This window comes from Siphateles boraxobius, unplaced genomic scaffold, assembly GCF_051911475.1.
Source record: "Siphateles boraxobius isolate OS27281-9 unplaced genomic scaffold, OSU_SipBor_1 5, whole genome shotgun sequence".
NCBI classification, from domain to species: domain Eukaryota; kingdom Metazoa; phylum Chordata; class Actinopteri; order Cypriniformes; family Leuciscidae; genus Siphateles; species Siphateles boraxobius.
In genome coordinates, this window is record NW_027509141.1 from 31648380 (window position 1) to 31667781 (window position 19402).

The 19402-nt window shown below is 37.6% G+C and overlaps 2 protein-coding genes across 13 annotated transcripts; both read right to left on the reverse strand.

The window, feature by feature from the left end:
- Positions 1–39: 39 nt before the first annotated feature.
- Positions 40–11819, reverse strand: zbtb40 (zinc finger and BTB domain containing 40). Of its 4 annotated transcripts, none has more exons than XM_077203904.1 (17): positions 11677–11819; positions 10073–10548; positions 9872–9993; positions 8657–8843; positions 8419–8558; positions 7633–7804; positions 5853–5989; positions 5575–5770; positions 5302–5420; positions 4726–4897; positions 4235–4600; positions 3439–3645; positions 3183–3347; positions 2891–3105; positions 2101–2260; positions 1772–1998; positions 40–806 (listed from the first exon to the last, which is right to left on the reverse strand). In XM_077203904.1, exons 2-17 carry the CDS (start codon positions 10539–10541, stop codon positions 606–608), a joined length of 3255 nt encoding a protein of 1084 aa, XP_077060019.1. In that variant the 5' UTR covers positions 10542–10548; positions 11677–11819; the 3' UTR covers positions 40–605. The 4 variants fall into 4 exon arrangements, with proteins under 4 accessions (XP_077060019.1, XP_077060022.1, XP_077060020.1 ...); XM_077203907.1 differs by having other exon boundaries at positions 1772–1857; positions 9872–9990; positions 11677–11790; XM_077203905.1 differs by having other exon boundaries at positions 9872–9990; positions 11677–11790.
- An 896-nt stretch (positions 11820–12715) lies between these two features.
- On the reverse strand, positions 12716–18585 carry LOC143711837 (ubiquitin carboxyl-terminal hydrolase 48-like). Of its 9 annotated transcripts, none has more exons than XM_077203886.1 (8): positions 18446–18585; positions 18243–18347; positions 15258–15362; positions 14160–14309; positions 13952–14077; positions 13651–13699; positions 13517–13543; positions 12716–13393 (listed from the first exon to the last, which is right to left on the reverse strand). In XM_077203886.1, exons 1-8 carry the CDS (start codon positions 18500–18502, stop codon positions 13371–13373), a joined length of 642 nt encoding a protein of 213 aa, XP_077060001.1. In that variant the 5' UTR covers positions 18503–18585; the 3' UTR covers positions 12716–13370. The 9 variants fall into 9 exon arrangements, with proteins under 9 accessions (XP_077060001.1, XP_077059999.1, XP_077059998.1 ...); XM_077203884.1 differs by having other exon boundaries at positions 14160–14333; XM_077203883.1 differs by having other exon boundaries at positions 14160–14351.
- Positions 18586–19402: the final 817 nt, after the last annotated feature.

Here is a 19402-nt window from a genome sequence, read left to right on the forward strand (position 1 = left end):
AAATAAAACTAATAAAAACTAATTTGCTATTTATACTTATAGTAAATAGACAATCTTTCCCATGATTTATTTAAAATCGCATTCATCAGATTTCTACACAGATGTAGAAATAAAATGTTAAGCAGTCAGCTTGTTCACAAAATATTTTTAGCAGGAAAAGACGATGACTTATTTGTACTTGATGTAAGTAGACACTCTGTGAAAGAGAATAGTTAAGCATTTTGAAACGGTCCAAAGTCTCATGTACCAAACACAAAAATCAACTCTGAACATGCTTGATTGGAGGTAGATACTGTGTTGGAAAACCAATTTGTTTTCACTTTTAAAATAGGTTTGTGCTTGTCAGAACATATTCAAATAAATAAATAAAGACCTCAAAAGCAATGTAGTTCATAATGCACAGCAATCGAAAATGATTCAGACTGTACCGAAGACACAGATGTCATCTTGAGCTATTTTTAACATGGTTTTTGAATGCTTGTATACGCGTAGCCTCTTCCAGGAGAGGAAAACATATCAAGTGATCCAGAAAATCACATTAAGAATCGCACAAATCGCCCTACAGTCCCCGGTGGAACATGAGCATGATCATAAACCCATGTGCTTCATTGACCCTCTTCACAGATGAGCGTGACTGTGCCGTTCAGTAGATCTTCCATGCTCACGGCCACGATTCCAGAGCCGCTGGGAGTTTCCTGTTGATCCCCCAGAGCGACGAACACCTGCGGTGACCCCTCAATCCGGGATTGGTCGAGGCTAATCACTTGCTCCACCTCTTGACCGGCTGTCTCCTCACACTGAATCACCTGGAAAGAGTCAAGAAAACCTCAGTAAAGCCTCATTTGTTGACAAGGAAGAACTGTGTAGTGAAATATGATTTAAGGCAAGACACTACAGACAAAACCAGTTTTTTCAGGCACTGGTCAATTTTGAGATTTTGGACTATTTTGTTTCCATAACGTGTCTTCTTTTAATAACACATTTAAGTGTTTATTTAATCACTCTTCTTCATCTATTTGCATCTGTAGAGTTAAATTACAATTCAAAGGCCAGTTTTCAAAATACATTTTTTCTCATGCACTGAGCCAGAAATCTCAATTTCAGTGGCCCTTAATACACAGCAGACTGTCCAGGTTTATTCCTATCTATTTCCTAAGATTTTTACAGAGAATTTGTTTCTTCTTCCTCTGGCTGCTGACAGTATTTTCAGTGGTAAAAAGAAATGCTCTCTGTAAAAACCTTAAGTGCAATAATCCAATGTTCAGATTTTAATCAATAATCCAATGCTTTTTAGTGCATATTTAATTAGATAATAAATAATGTGCATATTTAAATATAAAATTTCAGACAAGTTTGGTAAAAACAATGCATTAACCATCGTAAATATCATTTAGTATTTCGGACATTTCATGGAAAAAAGTATGATCTTGATATAAAAGTTTTGATGTACTACAGATGTTCTGCAAAAATACCACAGCGTTAATCTTAAACTACAAAAACAACATGTACTGCGATTAATCAAATGGGGACAGTATGGAGATATTTAACCAATGCAAATATCTTTATGATAAATCGACCCATTATTTTGGGCATTTGGTTGTGTAACCTTGACTAATATTACAAGTGGATTTCAAAGGAATTTGCTATAAAAGAGTAAATTATGATCCTTTAAACTTCTGCACAGCAAATTAAATTAAATTTAACTTCCCACCAATAAATGCACATTTTCTAATTTCTGTTATGGGTGATTGTGGGAGGTTTGGGACGTCACCGTATGAGAACTGGAGGCCTGTGTCTGTGCTTCCTCTTGCATGAGCTGCAGGTGTTTGGACAGGAAGTGCTGCTGGAAGTCTGTCTCTGAGGGGAAGTGGAGAGAGCAGATCATACAGCTGAACACAGAGCTGGCCTGACTCGACTGTCCACTGCAGACGTGCTGCTGCAGCTCCTGCTCGCTCGTCAGAGTGCTGTCACAGTTCACACACTTCCACACACGCACTTCTGAACAACACACACACACCATCAATACTAGTACATCGTAACTGTGACCAACAGTAACAGTATCAATGGTTAGTTAATACTAACTTAGGGGTCATTCTTTACCTGTGTGATTGGTTATCTGGTGTTTTAACAGACTGTTTCGGTTGCTAAATGTCTTGTCACACTTGTCACACTGCAGGAGAGATTTGATGGTTTTGTTGCTCTGGGCAGAGACACTCTCAGGGTGGGCAGTGCGATTGTGGTACCACAGACCAGAGAGAGTCTGAAACCAAGAAATAGAAACTAAATGTTAACAATGTTTGATCAATGTGCTTGTACTGTCCTTAATAAATGTATTTATGTGTGTGTTAAAATGAATAATTAATATAATTATAATTTGATATAATATAAATATTACGATTATTAATAAAATAATATTATATTCATCAAATAATACTGGAAAAATGTTTCTTGAGCACCAAATCAGCATATTAGAATGATTTCTGAAGGATCATGTGACACTGAAGACAGGAGTAACGATGCTGTAAATTCAGCTTTGCATCACAGGAAAAATTACATTTTAAAATGTATCAAAATATAAAACAGTTATTTTAAAATGTAAAAATAGTTCACAATATAACTGTTTTTGATGAGCATTAGAGACTTTTAAAAACATAAAAAATCTACCGACCCCAATTTTGTTTAACAGTATTATTATATTATTATAAATGCATCTGCAATTTATAAATTATTATATGTAGTTTAAGTGTCAAAATGCTTTTTGGAGCCACTGTCCTTGCTTATATAATGCAAAACCATTGCCTTCTAAGCAAATTGCACTAAAAGGATAGAAAATTTCTATTAAATAGAAATAATCCTTTATCATTCAATAAATCAAGTTTACTGTTCTTGCCTGATAGGACTTTTTGCACATCTTGCAGCTGTAGGGTTTGTTGCCGTCATGAATGTTCATGTGTTTCTCCAGATTGGCTTCGCTGTTGAAGATCTTGCTGCACTCGGGACACTGGTGCAGCTCTTTCGGATGCACCTCCTGGATGTGCTGTCGGAGCTCGTCCAGCGAAGAGAAACTCACCCGGCATTTCTGGCAGTCATGAGGTTCTGTAATGTCTAACGGGACAGAGAAGTAGTTTGGCTTGTGTTTATTAGAGAGTGAAATACATCATGTGACTCGTGGATGTGCTTACTGTGAAAGTTCTGCAGATGGACGGAGAGTCCATTGGCTTGTTTGAATCCTTTCCCGCATTCCCTGCAGACATACGGTTTGTCTCCCGTGTGCGTGCGTACGTGACGTGTCAGTTCGATGGACTGTGCGAAGGAGGCGGAGCAGTACTGACAGCAGTACATTTTACCTGCAAATGCAGAATTTACAGAATGTTGTAACGCTGGTTTTCACACAAAAGTCTGATATAATAATAAGAAAAACTATTTAAACCACCCCACCCTCGGCATGCTTCTTCTTGGTGTGGTAGGACAGAGCGGCGGCCACAGAAAAGCTCATGTCACAGTGTTTGCAGTGGAAGGGTTTTTCTCCCGTGTGTAGACGCATGTGGTTCTTCAGGGACGAGGTAGCCGCAAACTTCGCCCCGCACTCCTCGCATGCGTACGGCCTCTCCTCAAAATGTTCCGTGCGTTTATGATACAAAAGACCTGAAAAGTAAAGTAATGAAATCATAAAACAGTGCTGATGTTAGATCAATTTTATATCCATAAATGTATTCAGACACCAACAAATATTTTTTTGGGAAACAGAGATGTAGTGTTTTCATAACATTTTCACAACATTTCAAACCAGTGAAACTGAATCATGATACTTGAAGCCAATTTTGATATACTGTAGCAAAAACTAATGAATACACTTGTTTACTGTCTGGATCTCATGCATTAAAGGGATAGTTCACCAAAAAAAGAAAATTTTGTCATAATTTATTCACCCTAATGTTGTTCCAAACCTGTATGAGTTACTTTCTTTTGTTGAATACAGGAATGTTGAAGAATGTTGGTATACAATACTTCTACAGTATTTTTTTTGCTACTATGGAAGTCAATGGGTGTCGTCAACTGTCTGGTTACCAACATTCTTCAAAATATCTTCTTTTGTGTTCAACAGAAGAAAGAAACTCATACAGGTTTTGGACAACATGTGGTTGAGTAATTCATGACAAAATTTTCATTTTACCACACCAACTACCACTTTAACAACCAACATTTCAAAGTCTTGAGAACGATCATTACCCACCTGAAGAGTGTTTGAAGGTCTTGTCGCACATGTCACATGGTACTTGTTCTGTTTTCTTCTTCTTAGCCGGCGGGCCGCCGTGGGCTTCCATGCAGTGCTGGTGAAGGCTCTTGAGCGTTGGAAACGGCATTGAACACTCTGAGCAGCGCTGCTCCTTCCCCGGTGCGAGGGCACAGCCTTTCTTATGCTTTATCAGACGACACTTAAAGTCAAACGTCTTATTACACCACTCGCAGCGGTAAGACACAGACACAGTCTTCCTTCTGCCTTTTGTTTTAGAGTCTTCCCCATCATCATCCTCAGAGTCTGCAGTTGATACTTGCTCAACCTCAGATTTTACAGGACAGTCAGAATCTGACAGAGGCCCTGTTTTGAACATAGGTAAAACGTAAAGTTTTGTTACGATTTTTCATCAGATGCTTTTAAAATGTATGCAAAACGATCATATCATCACATGGACAGAAATATTAATGTTGTGTAAAGTCCTTCACCAGCATGTTTGAGGTGCTTCATGAGAGTGGTCAGCTGAGGGAAGTTCTGCTGGTTGGCAGACAGCAGCTGGCACAGTGAACTGGCAAACTCTGAGTCACGACTCAAAACTCTCTCCACAGTCTGCTGTACCGACTCCAGCTCACCATCGGCTCTCTGACAGCTCTGGAGAAACTAGGACATACAAAAATAATGTTTTATAATCTTATATTTTATATGTTGTTTATTTGCAAAAAATAATTCTCTTGGAAATACAAAGTATGCGACTAGTGTATTCTTCTAATTTATAGTACACTGAAAACAATAAACCAATGGTGCCTGAGTGGATTTTAAAAAAAAATATGCATCAGTGCATTTTGGACTAATATTACCCACAACCCCTTGCGTATTGCAAGGAAAAAGAAGTTTGACTCTTTTCAACTTTCTGTTGTATAAAATTAGCAATGATAGAGCGGTAATAGCTGCCACAGGAATGTCTTACTACACACTCAAACCTATTGTTCAAACGTTTGGGGTCAGTACGATTAGCCAATTAGGACACAGACCATAATTTTAATATATTATCCTCTATTTCTTACCTCAGCAAATTGCTCTGTTCCTTGAACCGTTGCGTCCACACCCTGTTCGAGCAGGGTAATGTCGCTGATTGTTTCCAGAATGAGTGATTTGTGCTGGAAGAGCACATCTATGTCTTTAACTAAAAAATAAAGCATCGAAATATCCTTTTGGTAGACAGAGTGACTGGGTTAATTTACTTAATAAAGGTTTTTTCTGAATTCACACACATTCAGGGAATGGCAGTTGTAGGGACCAAAAGCAGTGTGTTGATGTAAAAGCTGTTTGACACTCACTGGTTTGGAGAAGTTTTTGTGCGTCTCGTTTCTCCTTGACCTCCAGCATGAGGAGTCCCAGCTCTGGACTGTGTGTCTCTGACCACAGGAGAAGCCTCCATACAGTCACCGCCTGCAGTGACCCACCCAAAGCTGCAGATATCAGCCTTTCAACCACTCCGCCATCTCCTTTTCCTCCCAGCAGGGCTTCAATACACTTGATTGGACAAAATGCTATTAAAAATGGTTCCTTGCACTGAATCCCCTTCTGAAAGGTCATTGTAATGCAACACAGGTACCTCTCTCTCATTTGCAGGCATGTCAGGACCCAATTTAAGGCTCTGTTCGATGAGCTGGAGGTCCAGATTCAGCTCGATGAGTCTGTTCTGATATATTCTCAACAAATCCATCCCACTGCTGTCTTCAGCTGTGTTACCTGAAAAAGTAGCAGTCATCAGGAGTGTTAGCTGAGGGAATATGCTGTATGATGAAACGTATCAGCAGTGGCGCCACCAGGCCGACTCCTGGCCACCCCAGTGGCCACCCCAATGACTAGTATAAATTTTTGTAGCATCAGTTATGCATTTCATAAATAAGTCAAAAATATTCTTTAGTAAAAGAAGACGGGGAATTATGTGTCGTGACGTGCTTTTTAAGTGCCAAATGGTTACAGTATACTGTTACAGCAGCTTTTCGATGTGTCTTTGCCACGTTTTGACAAGCAGGGATGCAAACAGCGCGCTTTTCGGCGCCTCCCGCTTTTTTCACGTCAGTTTGGGTGACAAAGTCATCTGAAGTCATTCCACGGATTAATGTGAGGGACAGAAGTCTACTTACATCATTAAAGTATACGAAAACTCGTTTTCCCTCCTCTGCGGCTGTCAGTCATTCTCCATTCATATTCAAACAGCGCGCGCACCTCTTGGATGCACGGTAAAACTCTCTCCAATATGATATATTCACATTATAATGCATGATCTGTAGATAAAAGGCTGTAGATTTGCATAAAATTATTTTATTTTGGTGGAGTTTGTTGCTGCTGTTTTTAAACGACTCACTACCGTGTGCTTGTTGGACTATGAATTGACATCAAACGCACAATAACTGGAATTTAAAACTTTGAAACAAAGGAACAAATCGCACTAGGATTTGTGCGCTCGACATTTCTTCGCTTTCTGACGTGAACTTTTAAATGCGCACTTATGCAGCGCAGCGCTGAAGTAATGTAGCCTACTATTATTGTAAAGTGTTACCCATCATTTCTGCACCCGCGAATCCCGCGATGCGCATACACGCTGTGTGCGCTCTGTTTTTTCATGTTATCATGGGTTTGCGCACTGAAATATTATTAAAAGCCAATATATTTCGTTATACCTAGCCTGCTCAATACATTTAAAATAAGCATAATTTAATTGTATATTATTTCTTTGTAGTGTAGGGTATATATGCAATTCTGAATTCTTGACATTAATAGCCTATATAAATATAAAATTGTGAAATGTATGATTGCCTGATTGAATTTTATAAGATAACTAATAGTAATTTGTTTTTATTAACATATTTAGATTTTATAAAATCACTGTGCAGATTTTTTCAAGAATTACTTTTTGCTGCTAATTTATACACTCATTAAGTTTATTAAAAATTCATAATACATTTATGTAATATTTAAAGGTGTTAACTGTAATCTTACACTTATTATTTAACTTAAAAAGGATTAAATTCATCACAATTATGTAAGTATCTGGAAATTTGCCATGGGGCGAGGGCCCTTATATATATCATATCTATATAATATATATCATTATATATAATATAATATATATTAGTAGGGCCCTACTGATATCATTAGTAACATTAAATATAACACAATAAACCAAAGTATATCAGGAGGAGTTTCCTTAAGTCTTTCTGATAGTTTTCTACAGGCCGGTTTACTACAACAGTAGAATAAAATTCTGAAATTATGGTTTATAGTTTTGGTGTGCCACCCCAAGATTTTAAGTGGCCCCATCTGGCCACCCCTATGAAAAATTTCTGGAGGCGCCTCTGCGTATCAGAGGTTTTTGCTGTGCATACCCGTTGCGTCTTTCAGGGCCTCCAGAAGCTGAAGCAGATCTGAGGAGCTTTCCTTCACCTCATGGAGCAGCATCAGAAACGTTTCTTCACTCACGGTCTTCTCTCTGAGTTTACATAACAACCTTTCCACCACGTCCACAGATGACGGAGCAGAACAGCACTGCAGCACTGCCTTAAGAAGAACAGACACATACACTACCATTCAAAAGTTTGGGGTCAGAAAGTTTTTATTAAATTTTTTTTTATTAAAACTTTTATTCAGGAGAGATGCATCCAATTTATCAACAGCTGTGACAGTAAATGATTTCAAATAAATGCTGCTTTTGAACTTTTATTGATTAAAGAATCCTGAAAAAAATGCATCCCGGTTTCATCAAAAATATTAAGCAGCGCAACTGTTTTTAACATTGATAATAATAATAGGAAATGTTTCTTGAGCAGCAAATCAGCATATTAGAATTATATCTGAAGGATCATGTGACACTGACGACTGGAGTAATGATGCTGAAAATTCAGCTTGGCACCACAGAAATAAATTAAATTTCAAAGTATATTAAAATAGAAATCAGTTATTTTAAATTGTAATAATAATTCACAATATTACAGTTTTTACTGTATTTTTTATTAAATAAATGCAGCCTTGGTGAGCATAAGATACTTCTTTTAAAAAACATAGAAAAAAAATTACAAACCTGAAATTTTTAAATTTATTACTGTGTATACTATATGTAACAAATTACAGTATAATTAATGAGTGCTATAACAAACTGTAAGGGACAAATTTACCTCTTTTTCCATATCACTGGAACATCTGTTCACTGCATTGGTCAAAAGCTCTGAGAGGTTGTTGACACTGGAGAGGCGATGAGTTAGTTCTGATGCATGGTTTAAAAGTCCAGCAGACCCCCTAACATCTGATGCAGGATCTGTGGATAAACAGATCACAGGACAAGTTGTACAGTCACTCAAAGTTGAGTAACCCATGATTCAACACTCATGGGTTCTTTCACCCAGGTCAGTTTACCTTTTAGTTTGGGGCAGCTCTGATTTCCCTGCTCCTCCAGAACTGGTTCAGGGTTTAAACATTTTAGCTGTTCAAACAAAGTAAGGACTGTCTGAGCTGACAGAACTCTCTCAACTTTCACAAGATTTAGCAACCGCTGGTAAACCTCATCTGCTGATGGATCTCCTCTAAAGCTCTCAAGTATGACCTGCAGAAGATCAGAGGGCAAATCTGAATACAATATTACTTTTGAATTATGAAATGGAGTCCTAAATGCTTTTTTCGATCATCAACATATCTTAAGAATGAATTATCAGTTACATAAACTGGTGCCAAAAGATAAAGTTTTAATGTTTTTGAAAGAAGTCTTATGCTCACCATGGCTGCATTTATTTGATCAAAATACAGTAAAAACAGTAATATTTTGAGAAATTATTTAATTTTAAAAGAACTGTTTTCTATTGTAATATACGTATAAACTGGTGCCAAAAGATAAAGTTTTAATGTTTTTGAAAGAAGTCTTATGCTCACCATGGCTGCATTTATTTGATCAAAATACAGTAAAAACAGTAATATTTTGAGAAATTATTTAATTTTAAAAGAACTGTTTTCTATTGTAATATACGTATAAACTGGTGCCAAAAGATAAAGTTTTAATGTTTTTGAAAGAAGTCTTATGCTCACCATGGCTGCATTTATTTGATCAAAATACAGTAAAAACAGTAATATTTTGTAAATATACATAAACTGGTGCCAAAAGATAAAGTTTATACAGTTTTTACAGTTTAAAAACAGTAATATTTTGAGAAATTATTTAATTTTAAAAGAACTGTTTTCTATTGTAATATACGTTTAAATATAATTTATTCCTCTGATGTAAAACGCTGAATTACACCAGTTATCAGTGTCACATGATCTTTCAGAAATATTTATAAAATGCTGATTTGCTGCTCAAGAAACACTCTTCTTATTATCAATGTTGAAAACAGTTGTGCTGCTTAATATTCTTAATATACTTTCCATCATAGGAATAAATCTAATTATAAAATATATTAAAATTACAATTAAAAACAGTTATTTAACTGTTATTTTATATGCAACAAATATTATTTTACAATATTACTTTTTTACTGTATTTTGATCAAATAAATTCAGCTTTGGTGAGCAGAATTTCTTAAAAAAATAAAATAAAAAAAAATCGTAATTATTCCATACACTTTTTTACTACTATCTTACCTTGTGCTCCTCTGTGGAGATTGTATCCCAGATCTCAAAAACCTTAACATATGACTGTCCACACTGTAGGATCTTTGTGATACCAGCTTGATTTTGAGAGATCAGCTCAACTGCACTGTCTTCTGAACATAGAAATAAACACAATTCATACAAAACACTTGAATGAAGGGATCTCAATCCCATAATCAGTCAATATTTTACCTTGCAAACTCTTTTTTTCCCTTCTAAGCTGTTCTGATTCAGATTGCTCCTTAAGACAGTCAAGTTTTATTACTTGAGAGTCCATCGACTCTGTCTTAGTTTCCATAGAAGTCTGCTTCATGAGCTCTGTGAGAATGTTCTTACATCCAACAGCCACATCAAACATCTGCAGGCTGTCAGCGGCGGCTATGAGTCGGGTGAAGTTGTGCTTGCCGGGAGGCAGTTTACCAGTGTACACCATGTCCAGAAGAGAGGAAAACTCTTGAGAGGACAGTAAATCTGTGTCGATGGAGATGCTGTCAGAACCTTCCAGAACAGACTTGAATAACATACTGGAGGCCGCCAGCACTAGCTTGTGAGCAGGGTGGGGGATCTCGCCCATCAGGATGGAGCAGTCGCAGAACTGCTTCTCCTTTCGTAAAGCATGCAGATGCTGCATGAGCTGTCGACTGTAGTTTGGGAGCTCCATCTTGGACCTGTAGAGGTGAACAAGAAGAAGAAGAAAATGATCAAAATTAATTCAGTTTATGCTTAAAACAAGAGAGAGAAAAAATCTGGCAATAGGCTAAGAAAAATAATATTGTTTTCCCTTTGAATTAAATGCATTTTTCTTGCCCCACTTAAAGTTTTTATTTTCTTGTTTTAAGGATACATTTTTCAGAAAACAAGAGTCATTAAGTCTTATGACATTTTGCTTCTCATGTAAATGTATCTTGTTTTAAGAATGTTAGAATAATTGTACTGGAAAAAGAGTTTATGCTTAAAACAAGAAAAATTATTTGTCAGTGGGGTAGGAAAAATAATATGTTTTCCCATTCAAATTAAGTTTGACACGTTTTTTCTTGTTTTAAGCAAAAACTCACTTTTTTTCAGAATAACAAAAACACAGTGTCCTTTGTCATATTCCTTCTGATTATATTGATTCAAGAATTTTTATATAAAAATATAAAATTTTGTGTGAAATTGTGGGGGGTTTTGTCGTGTGACATAAAAGGGGAACCCCTTATTGCTCTGGTGGACAAAAATATCAGCTCAAATGTATTTTTTTTCTTCACAATGTGCTTAAAGATAATCCAAACATTATTTTGGAGTGAAATATTCCTTTCCTGTTTCTAAATGAAGTACAAGAGTGCCTTGGCAAAGACCTAATCGTGCACAGTAACTATATGTTTCATAACATCTTATATGTCATAAATTCTCTTTAAGCACACAATTATTTAGATAAATAAAATGTAAACACAGTATATGAGGTGTGTCTTTATAACTGAAGGCGAGACATTTTAGCCTGTTTGTTCCCTATGGTTTATTCCAAGAGTAAATTAAGGAAACACATTTACACAGTATATAACAATTATAGAAGCCAGTAATAGGAGGATTTTTATCTTCATAGCAAGAACAAAATAGGCAAACAACAAATATTTAACTATATAGGTAAATGTGACGCCATAAACACGTGCAATGAGGGACATTTCAGTGTTCGGCTAAGCTGACATGCTATCTAATGCTAATATAGAAAATAAAAGTAGTAAGGTAGAAATTCCACAATATTAGAGGCAAAAGATTGTCCCTCACACAGCACACCACAGCTAAACACTTCCCTTTACCTTTAAATTCAAAAGATCCGGCTCTTTATTTAAACTCCTTCGAAGGACAACATTTCGCTTCGCAATAAAGATTCGTCCCAAAACAGTGTAACACTGCGCATGCACGAAAAGATTTGCTAGCCATTAGATAACATAATGCGCATGCGCGTCAAGACTTGTCTTGCTGTACCTTTCCACGCATGCGTAAAATGAAAAGCTAGTTTAAGGATAAAAAAATACTCCTCTACAGAAATCAGTCACCTAGTCACGTACACGCACCCCTAAAGCTCTGCTGACTTTATGTATATAAATCCAAAACAACCATGTTTGAGCTGTGTATCTCTACACAGATAGAAGGTTTAATAGTCGTAAATAAGTCCAACACATGTTTATTAATGTTTAATTAACCTCTTGGGTTGTCATCTGCAAAAGTATTTTAACTCAAATACAATGACACTCAATCCAGAAAATTTAATGGAAAACTTATTTACATAATATAAATGTATTTGTATTGTAATTGTCAGTTGTATTTAATTGATTTTCAAATTCATTTAAAATAAACATCTAATAAATGTCTGCAAGTTTTCAAACCACATGGTTAACTTTTTAAATATTACTGCAAGTAAACGGGGTACAATTTATTTATTAATATAAACATCAGCCTCTGTGTGCAAAATGGGAACACATTTATTTCAATATGTTAATTTAAACTGTGTAATGAATCAGGAAGTTATAATATTACATCTTACATCACATAACAGCTGAGAAATATTTAACGATTGGAATGTAGGAGTTCTGTCAAGTTTTTCAATGCAGGTCAAATGTATAAATGCACTGTTATTTCATAGTTACATTAGTATGGATAGAAAATATAAATCTTTTATTGTATCAGTCAGTATGATCAACATTTCTGCTGGGTCTCAAGATGTTGACTGACAGGACCAGAAACACAACAGTAACAGGAATATGTGCATTCCTACAACAAACACACATTATATTTATATAAACATTCTTATGATATCAATCTCTACAGTTGTTTTACACATGAAAAACACATATGAAGATGTAAAAAGAATATTTATTGCCCATATGAAAGAACATACAGAAAAGTTCACACAAATGCCTGCTAGTAGCAGAACATGTCTAAACTATTTATCAATCCTGTAATATTTCCACATTTGGAAATGTCTCCTATTTATGCTCATCTTTCTAGACTTTTCTTCACTGCTGTATTTTGATGAGGTTAGTTACATTAACAAAACAAAGACTAAATATGTTTTTTTTAATATTCAAGTTGCTCATGCATTCTTAAATATATACAAGATCTATTGCCGTGCCATCACAAGCTTCTTTTCAACAAAGGATTTACAGCGACTTCATTTTTTACACACAAAATATGATCAGAACATAATCTCTGAACATGACATTGCAACAAAACAAGGAGGAATTCAGATTTTCCTTGAAATGGAACGTCCTTTGAGGAAATCTTGACCCGTATTTTTCACAGTCATGGTAAGCACGACCACAAAACTTTGCAGAATGCATCAACATCTTTCAATATTAAAAGCCAGCACGATGTTTTAAAGCAAAAAGACACTTTTGAAGTTGTTGCGACATTCAAAAACAAATTAAAAAAAAAAAAAAATATCTATGTGTAATTCAAGCTTTATCATTGCTCAGCCATTGTCAGCATTGTTCCACACCTGAGGCCTCCATCAGTGTCCTAATAGTCCAGTGCCTGAACAAGAGGAAACAAGTACAGTAGAGCATGTTTGACAACATCGTGTTCCTGATTCTTTCACAAAGGTTTTAAAGATTAAAAATGTATGTCAGAAACGATAGTATAATAGTGTATGCATACCTTTAAAACCTTCTTCAGGCATACAGACTAAGAAAAAATAAAAATAAATACTCCGCATAAAAAAAAGCAGATTAATGTGTTTGAAAATGAGACATACTGGTATTAGAATTTAAGCTGACGTAAACAGTACTTACCTTGATAAACATCATCCATTGCAGCATAATCAGCAATGGGTTCATCAGCCTGTAGAGGGTAAAATTCAAGCAGCTTATTTATTTATTTTAGAAATTTACAATATTACAGTTTTTATTGTATTTTTGATCAATAAATGGAGCCTTGGTGAGCATAAGAGACTTTACAAAAAAAAATCTTATCAATCCTTTGAACCCAAGTGTTTAAACCCAAAAAGGCTGTCGAGGTACTGTATAGGCAAGTCATTAAGTTTTGAAACACAGCCAATGTATCTGTTCCCATCAAAACAGTTGAGAGTTGTACCTTAAGGCAAATTATGCTCTCTGGGATGACTCCAAGACTTCCTAGTGTGGCGGAGTCATCTGTTAAACAGCGTCCGTCTATGGAAAGGTTTTGGTCGAATGGAGCCACAGAGAATGCATGCATGATCTATGGATGCAATTATTTCAAATTAGACAATAAGTGGCATCATATAAAATCTAAATGCTTAATTTTCGCTGTACTAACAGACCTGGATCTTTAGCTCTTTGAGCGTCTGGTTGGCAGAGACGATGAGGGCTTTCTCCCCACGTAGTTTCCTGTGCCTTGTGCTCCTCCTGATGCCCGACTTGGAAGCAGAAGCAACAGCGGGCATAGAGAGAGAGACGGTGTCGTTCAGCTTCTGCCGTTTGGCTCCGCCCTCAGACTGATGTAAAGAAGGGAGCTTGAGCCATGGATAGATAGATAGATAGATAGATAGATAATCAGATAGACAGATGCATAGTCAGACAGACGGACAGACAGACACACAAAGTCAGATCGATGGATAGACAGGCAAATAGATGGACAGACAGACAGATGGATAAAAAGTCAGACAGATCAATAGATGATATATAGATGGATAAACAGTCAGATAGGCAGTCGGTCAGGTAGATAATCAGTAGATAGATGGATATTCAGACAGATGGACATTTGGACAGGCAGATAGTTGGATAGCCAGTTGGATAGACAGACGGTCAGATAGACAAGATGAATAGATGATATCCAAATAAACTTGACGTGCCCTAACAAGTCTAATAACAAGCACAAACTGTGTTAAATTGAATTTGAAGTAAAAAGGCATCTGTCCTACAGCTTTTTTCTACTTAACCACAGTAAAGTATACGAATATAATAGACCTAATTAAAAGCAAACGAAAGAAAGAAATGTTTATAATCCCCTGCAAAAATGGGTGAGACGCAAGTGATAATTTGATAATAAGAGATTCCATGTCCAGTGGAATAAAATGGAGTAGGCCTATTGTTAAATTCAAGGGAAACCAGGTGACCAGATTGAAAAAAAGAATAAAAAAGCCAACAAAGCTTAAATTGGGCTCACGTATAGCCTACCTCTCTCATTCGGCATGAATCCAAAAGTTTCCATGGCTGCGATGGAACATTTTTATTTTTATTTTGTAAACAAAGCTTTGTGTTTCAGTCCTGTGGTAATAGAATGTAAAAAAAAGCATGTTTTGGCGGACCACCGTTGGTGCTACTCGGACAAGTTTGTCAAGTTTACTGACCCAGCCCTAGATAGATGGATGGCTAGATAGACAATTAGAAAGATGGACAGACAGATAGATCAAAAGTACCTGACTGAAGTCTGGATCTTTCTCTCCATCTATCTTTGGCTCTTCTCTTTCATCCTCAACATCTGACCCACTCACACTGAACTCAGGGGCAGATTCCTTAATCATCTATAAAAGAGAAACCAAATGGCACACAAGTTATTCCTGGTATACTCTCAAAAAAGAGAAAAAAAGGTACAAAAGCTGTCACTGTGGCGGTACCTTTTCAAAAGGTACACCTTTGTACCTAAAGAGTGCATATTAGTCCCTCAAAGGTACATATTTGTACCAAAAGTGTACGTATTAGTACCTAAATGGTACATATTAGAACCCTTTTGAAGGGTACTGTCCCAGTGACAGCTTTTGTACCTTTTTTTTCTGAGAGTTAGTACAATTGTAATGTTTAGGGTTTAACTGAGGACACGTGATCATGCAAAGACTCACCATTTTCTTGTCAATGAGTTTGCAAACATACACAGTGGCCTGAGCGTACTCCCTCATGTCCCTCTGCTGCTGGAATATGTATATTTGTATATATTGTGTAAAATTTTGGGGGGTTTTGACGTGTGAAATAAAAGGGGAACCCCTTATTGCTCTGGTGGACAAAAATATCAGCTCAAATGTATTTTGTTTCTTCACAATGTGCTTAAAGATAACCCAAACATTATTTTGGAGTGAAATATTCCTTTCCTGTTTCTAAATGAAGTACAAGAGTGCCTTGGCAAAGACCTAATCGTGCACAGTAACTATATGTTTCATAACATCTTATATGTATTAAATTCTCTTAAAACAAACAATTATTTAGATAAATAAAATTTAAACACAGTATATGAGGTGTGTCTTTATAACTGAAGGGGAGACATTTTAGCCTGTTTATTCCCTATATGGTTTATTCCAAGTGTAAATTAAGGAAACACAGGAAATTTACACAATATATAACAATTTAGAAGACAGTAATTGGAGGATTTTTTATCTTCATAGCAAGAAAAAAATAGGCAAACAACAAATATTTAACTAAATGTGACGCCATAAACACGTGCAATGAGGGACATTTCAGTGTTCGGCTGACATGCTATCTAATGCTAATATAGAAAATAAAAGCAGTACAGGTAGAAATTGCTAGTGATGGCAATTTCAAAACACTGCTCCATGAATCTTTGAAGCCTTTACGAATCTTTTGTTCCGAATCAAAGTTTGGAGTGTGTATCAAACTGCCGGAGTCACGTTATTTCAGTAAACGAAGCTTCATTATGTCATAACTGTTTCGAAACACTTCGAAATTTCAAAGGTTCACCGCTGAACTCTGTTAACCAATGAACAAGTGTCTGTGGGTTTTACCTGATCTCTGATCAGTTTTATACATTTTTAGACGAGACAAAGCCTCGATCTGCCCACCACTATAAATTGCACAATATTAAAGGCAAAAGATTGTCCCTCACACAGCACACCACAGCTAAACACTTCCCTTTATCTTTAAATTCAAAAGATCCGGCTTTTTATTAAACTCCTTCGAAGGACAACATTTCTCTTCGCAATAAAGATTCGGCCCAAAACAGTGTAACACTGCGCATGCGCGAAAAGATTTGCAATCCATTATATAACACAATTCGCATGCGCGTCAAGACTTGCAGCTCCTTTACACGCATGCGTATAATGAACAGCTGGTTTTAAGGATCATTAAGAAACAAAAATACTCATCTACAGAAATCAGTCACCTAGTCACGTACACACATACCGAAAGCTCTGCTGACTTTATAAGTAAATCCCAGATCAACATGTTTACTTTTTTTTGTTTAAACACATTCATTCTTTGAAAATTCCATCCATCCATCCATCTTCTTCCGTTTATCCGGGTCGCAGGGGCAACAGTCTAAGCAGAGATGCCCAGACTTCCCTCTCCCCAAAAACTTCCTCCAGCTCTTCCGGGGGGACACCGAGGTGTTCCCAGGCCAGCCGGGAGACATAATCCCTCCAGTGTGTCCTAGCCCCTGGGTCTCCTTCCGGTGGGACGTGCCCGGAACACCTTCCTGGGAAGGCGTCCAGGAGGCATCCGAAACAGATGCCCGAGCCACCTCAGCTGGCCCCTCTCGATATGGAGGAGCAGCGGCTTTACTCTGAGTTCCTCCCGAGTGACCGAGCTCGTCACCCTATCTCTAAGGGATCGCCCAGCCACCCTGCGGAGAAAACTCATTTCGGCTGCCTGTATCCAGGATCTTGTCCTTTCGGTCATGACCCACAGCTAATGACCATAGGTGAGAGTAGGAACGTAGATTGACTGGTAAATTGAGAGCTTCGCCTTGCAGCCCTGGTCCTTCTTCACCGTGACAGACCGGTACACCGATCGCATTACTGCTGAAGCTGCACCGATCCGTCTGTCAATCTCCCGTTCCATCCTTCCCTCACTCCTGAACAAGACCCCAAGATACTTGACTCCTCCACTTGAGGCAGGAACTCTACACCAACCTGAAGTGAGCAAGCCACCCTTTTCAGACTGAGAACCATGGCCTCGGATTTGGAGGTGCTGATTCTCATCCCAGCCGCTTCACACTCGGCTGCAAACCGTCCCAGTGCATGTTGAAGGTCCTGGTCTGTTGTGGCCAGCACGACAACATCATCCGCAAAAAGCAGAGACAAAATCGTGTGTCCCCAAACCAGACACCCACCGACCCCTGGCTGCGTCTTGAAATTCTGTCCATAAAAATTATGAACAGAACCGGTGACAAAGAGCAGCCCTGCCGGAGTCCAACATGCACCGGGAACAAGTCTGACTTACTGCCGGCAATGCGAACCAAGCTCCTGCTCTAGTCGTACAAGGACCGGACAGCCCTTAGCAAAGGATCCCGGACCCCAAACTCACAGAGCACCCTCCACAGTACGCCACGAGGGACACAGTCGAATGCCTTCTCCAAATCCTCGGACAAGTTTGTCAAGTTTACTGGCACAGCCCTAGATAGATGGATGGCTAGATAGACAATTAGAAAGATGGACAGACAGATAGATCAAAAGTACCTGACTGAAGTCTGGATCTTTCTCTCCATCTATCTTTGGCTCTTCTCTTTCATCCTCGACATTTGACCCACTCACACTGAACTCAGGGGCAGATTCCTTAATCATCTATAAAAGAGAAACCAAATGGCACACAATTTATTCCTGGTAGTACAATTGTAATGTTAAGGGTTTAACTGAGGACAAGTGATCATGCAAAGACTCACCATTTTCTTGTCAATGACTTTGCGAACATACACAGTGGACTGAGCGTACTCCCTCATGTCCCTCTGCTGCTGGAATATGTATACTTGTATTGTGTAAAATTTTAGGGGGTTTTGCCGTGTGACATAAGGGGAAAACCTTATTGCTCTGGGGCCGTATTCACAAAGAATTTTAAGGCTAAAAGTAGCTCCTAACCCTAAAGTAGGCTATTTTAAAGTCGATTTTAGCCACTTCTTTTATCATGTCATATTGTAATTATATAGCGTAATATGTTATATTAAATTAATTATTATAACCACGTCCATGGGGCTGCTTTGACAGGGTCAACCACACACACCCAAGATACTCTTAAAATGTTACTGTTATTAAACTGCACATATCTGTCTATATTGTTCATACTGCATACCCATGTGTTCTGCTCATAATGCTACTGTTAATACACTTCAAATATCCTTGGCACAGCTACTAGGAGATTTACAACTGTCAGTCAGGTTGCTCACGTGACATCTACGTCATCAAGCTCAGTTTGAGCCTGCGCAGAACGCTTGGCTATCAGGAAGTGAGTGCCCATGTTTGGCTTCAACTCTCTCCGTTGAAATCAACGGGGTCGCTGTGTCAATTTCTTTTACTGTCTATGCTCCTAACTGGCGAATTTAGTAGCAACTCCTAAAAATAATGGGCGTGTCACTCCTAACTTTAGGACTCCTAATTTTTTTCACTTAGAGTAATTCACGAAGCATTTTAGCCCTAAAAGTAGCACCTAAGTCTGGGACAGCTTAAAAGAAGTCGAGAGGACTCCTAACTCACTAAGACCTATTCACAAAGGATTGTAGCGCATACACCGCCTCTCGCAGTCGTCCGGGGTCTGCGACACAAGCGGGAATGCTGCATTGATCTGCAAACAAATCTTCTCCTATGTCTCACGCTTAGTTTTACTTGATATCCCAGTGTCGAATTTC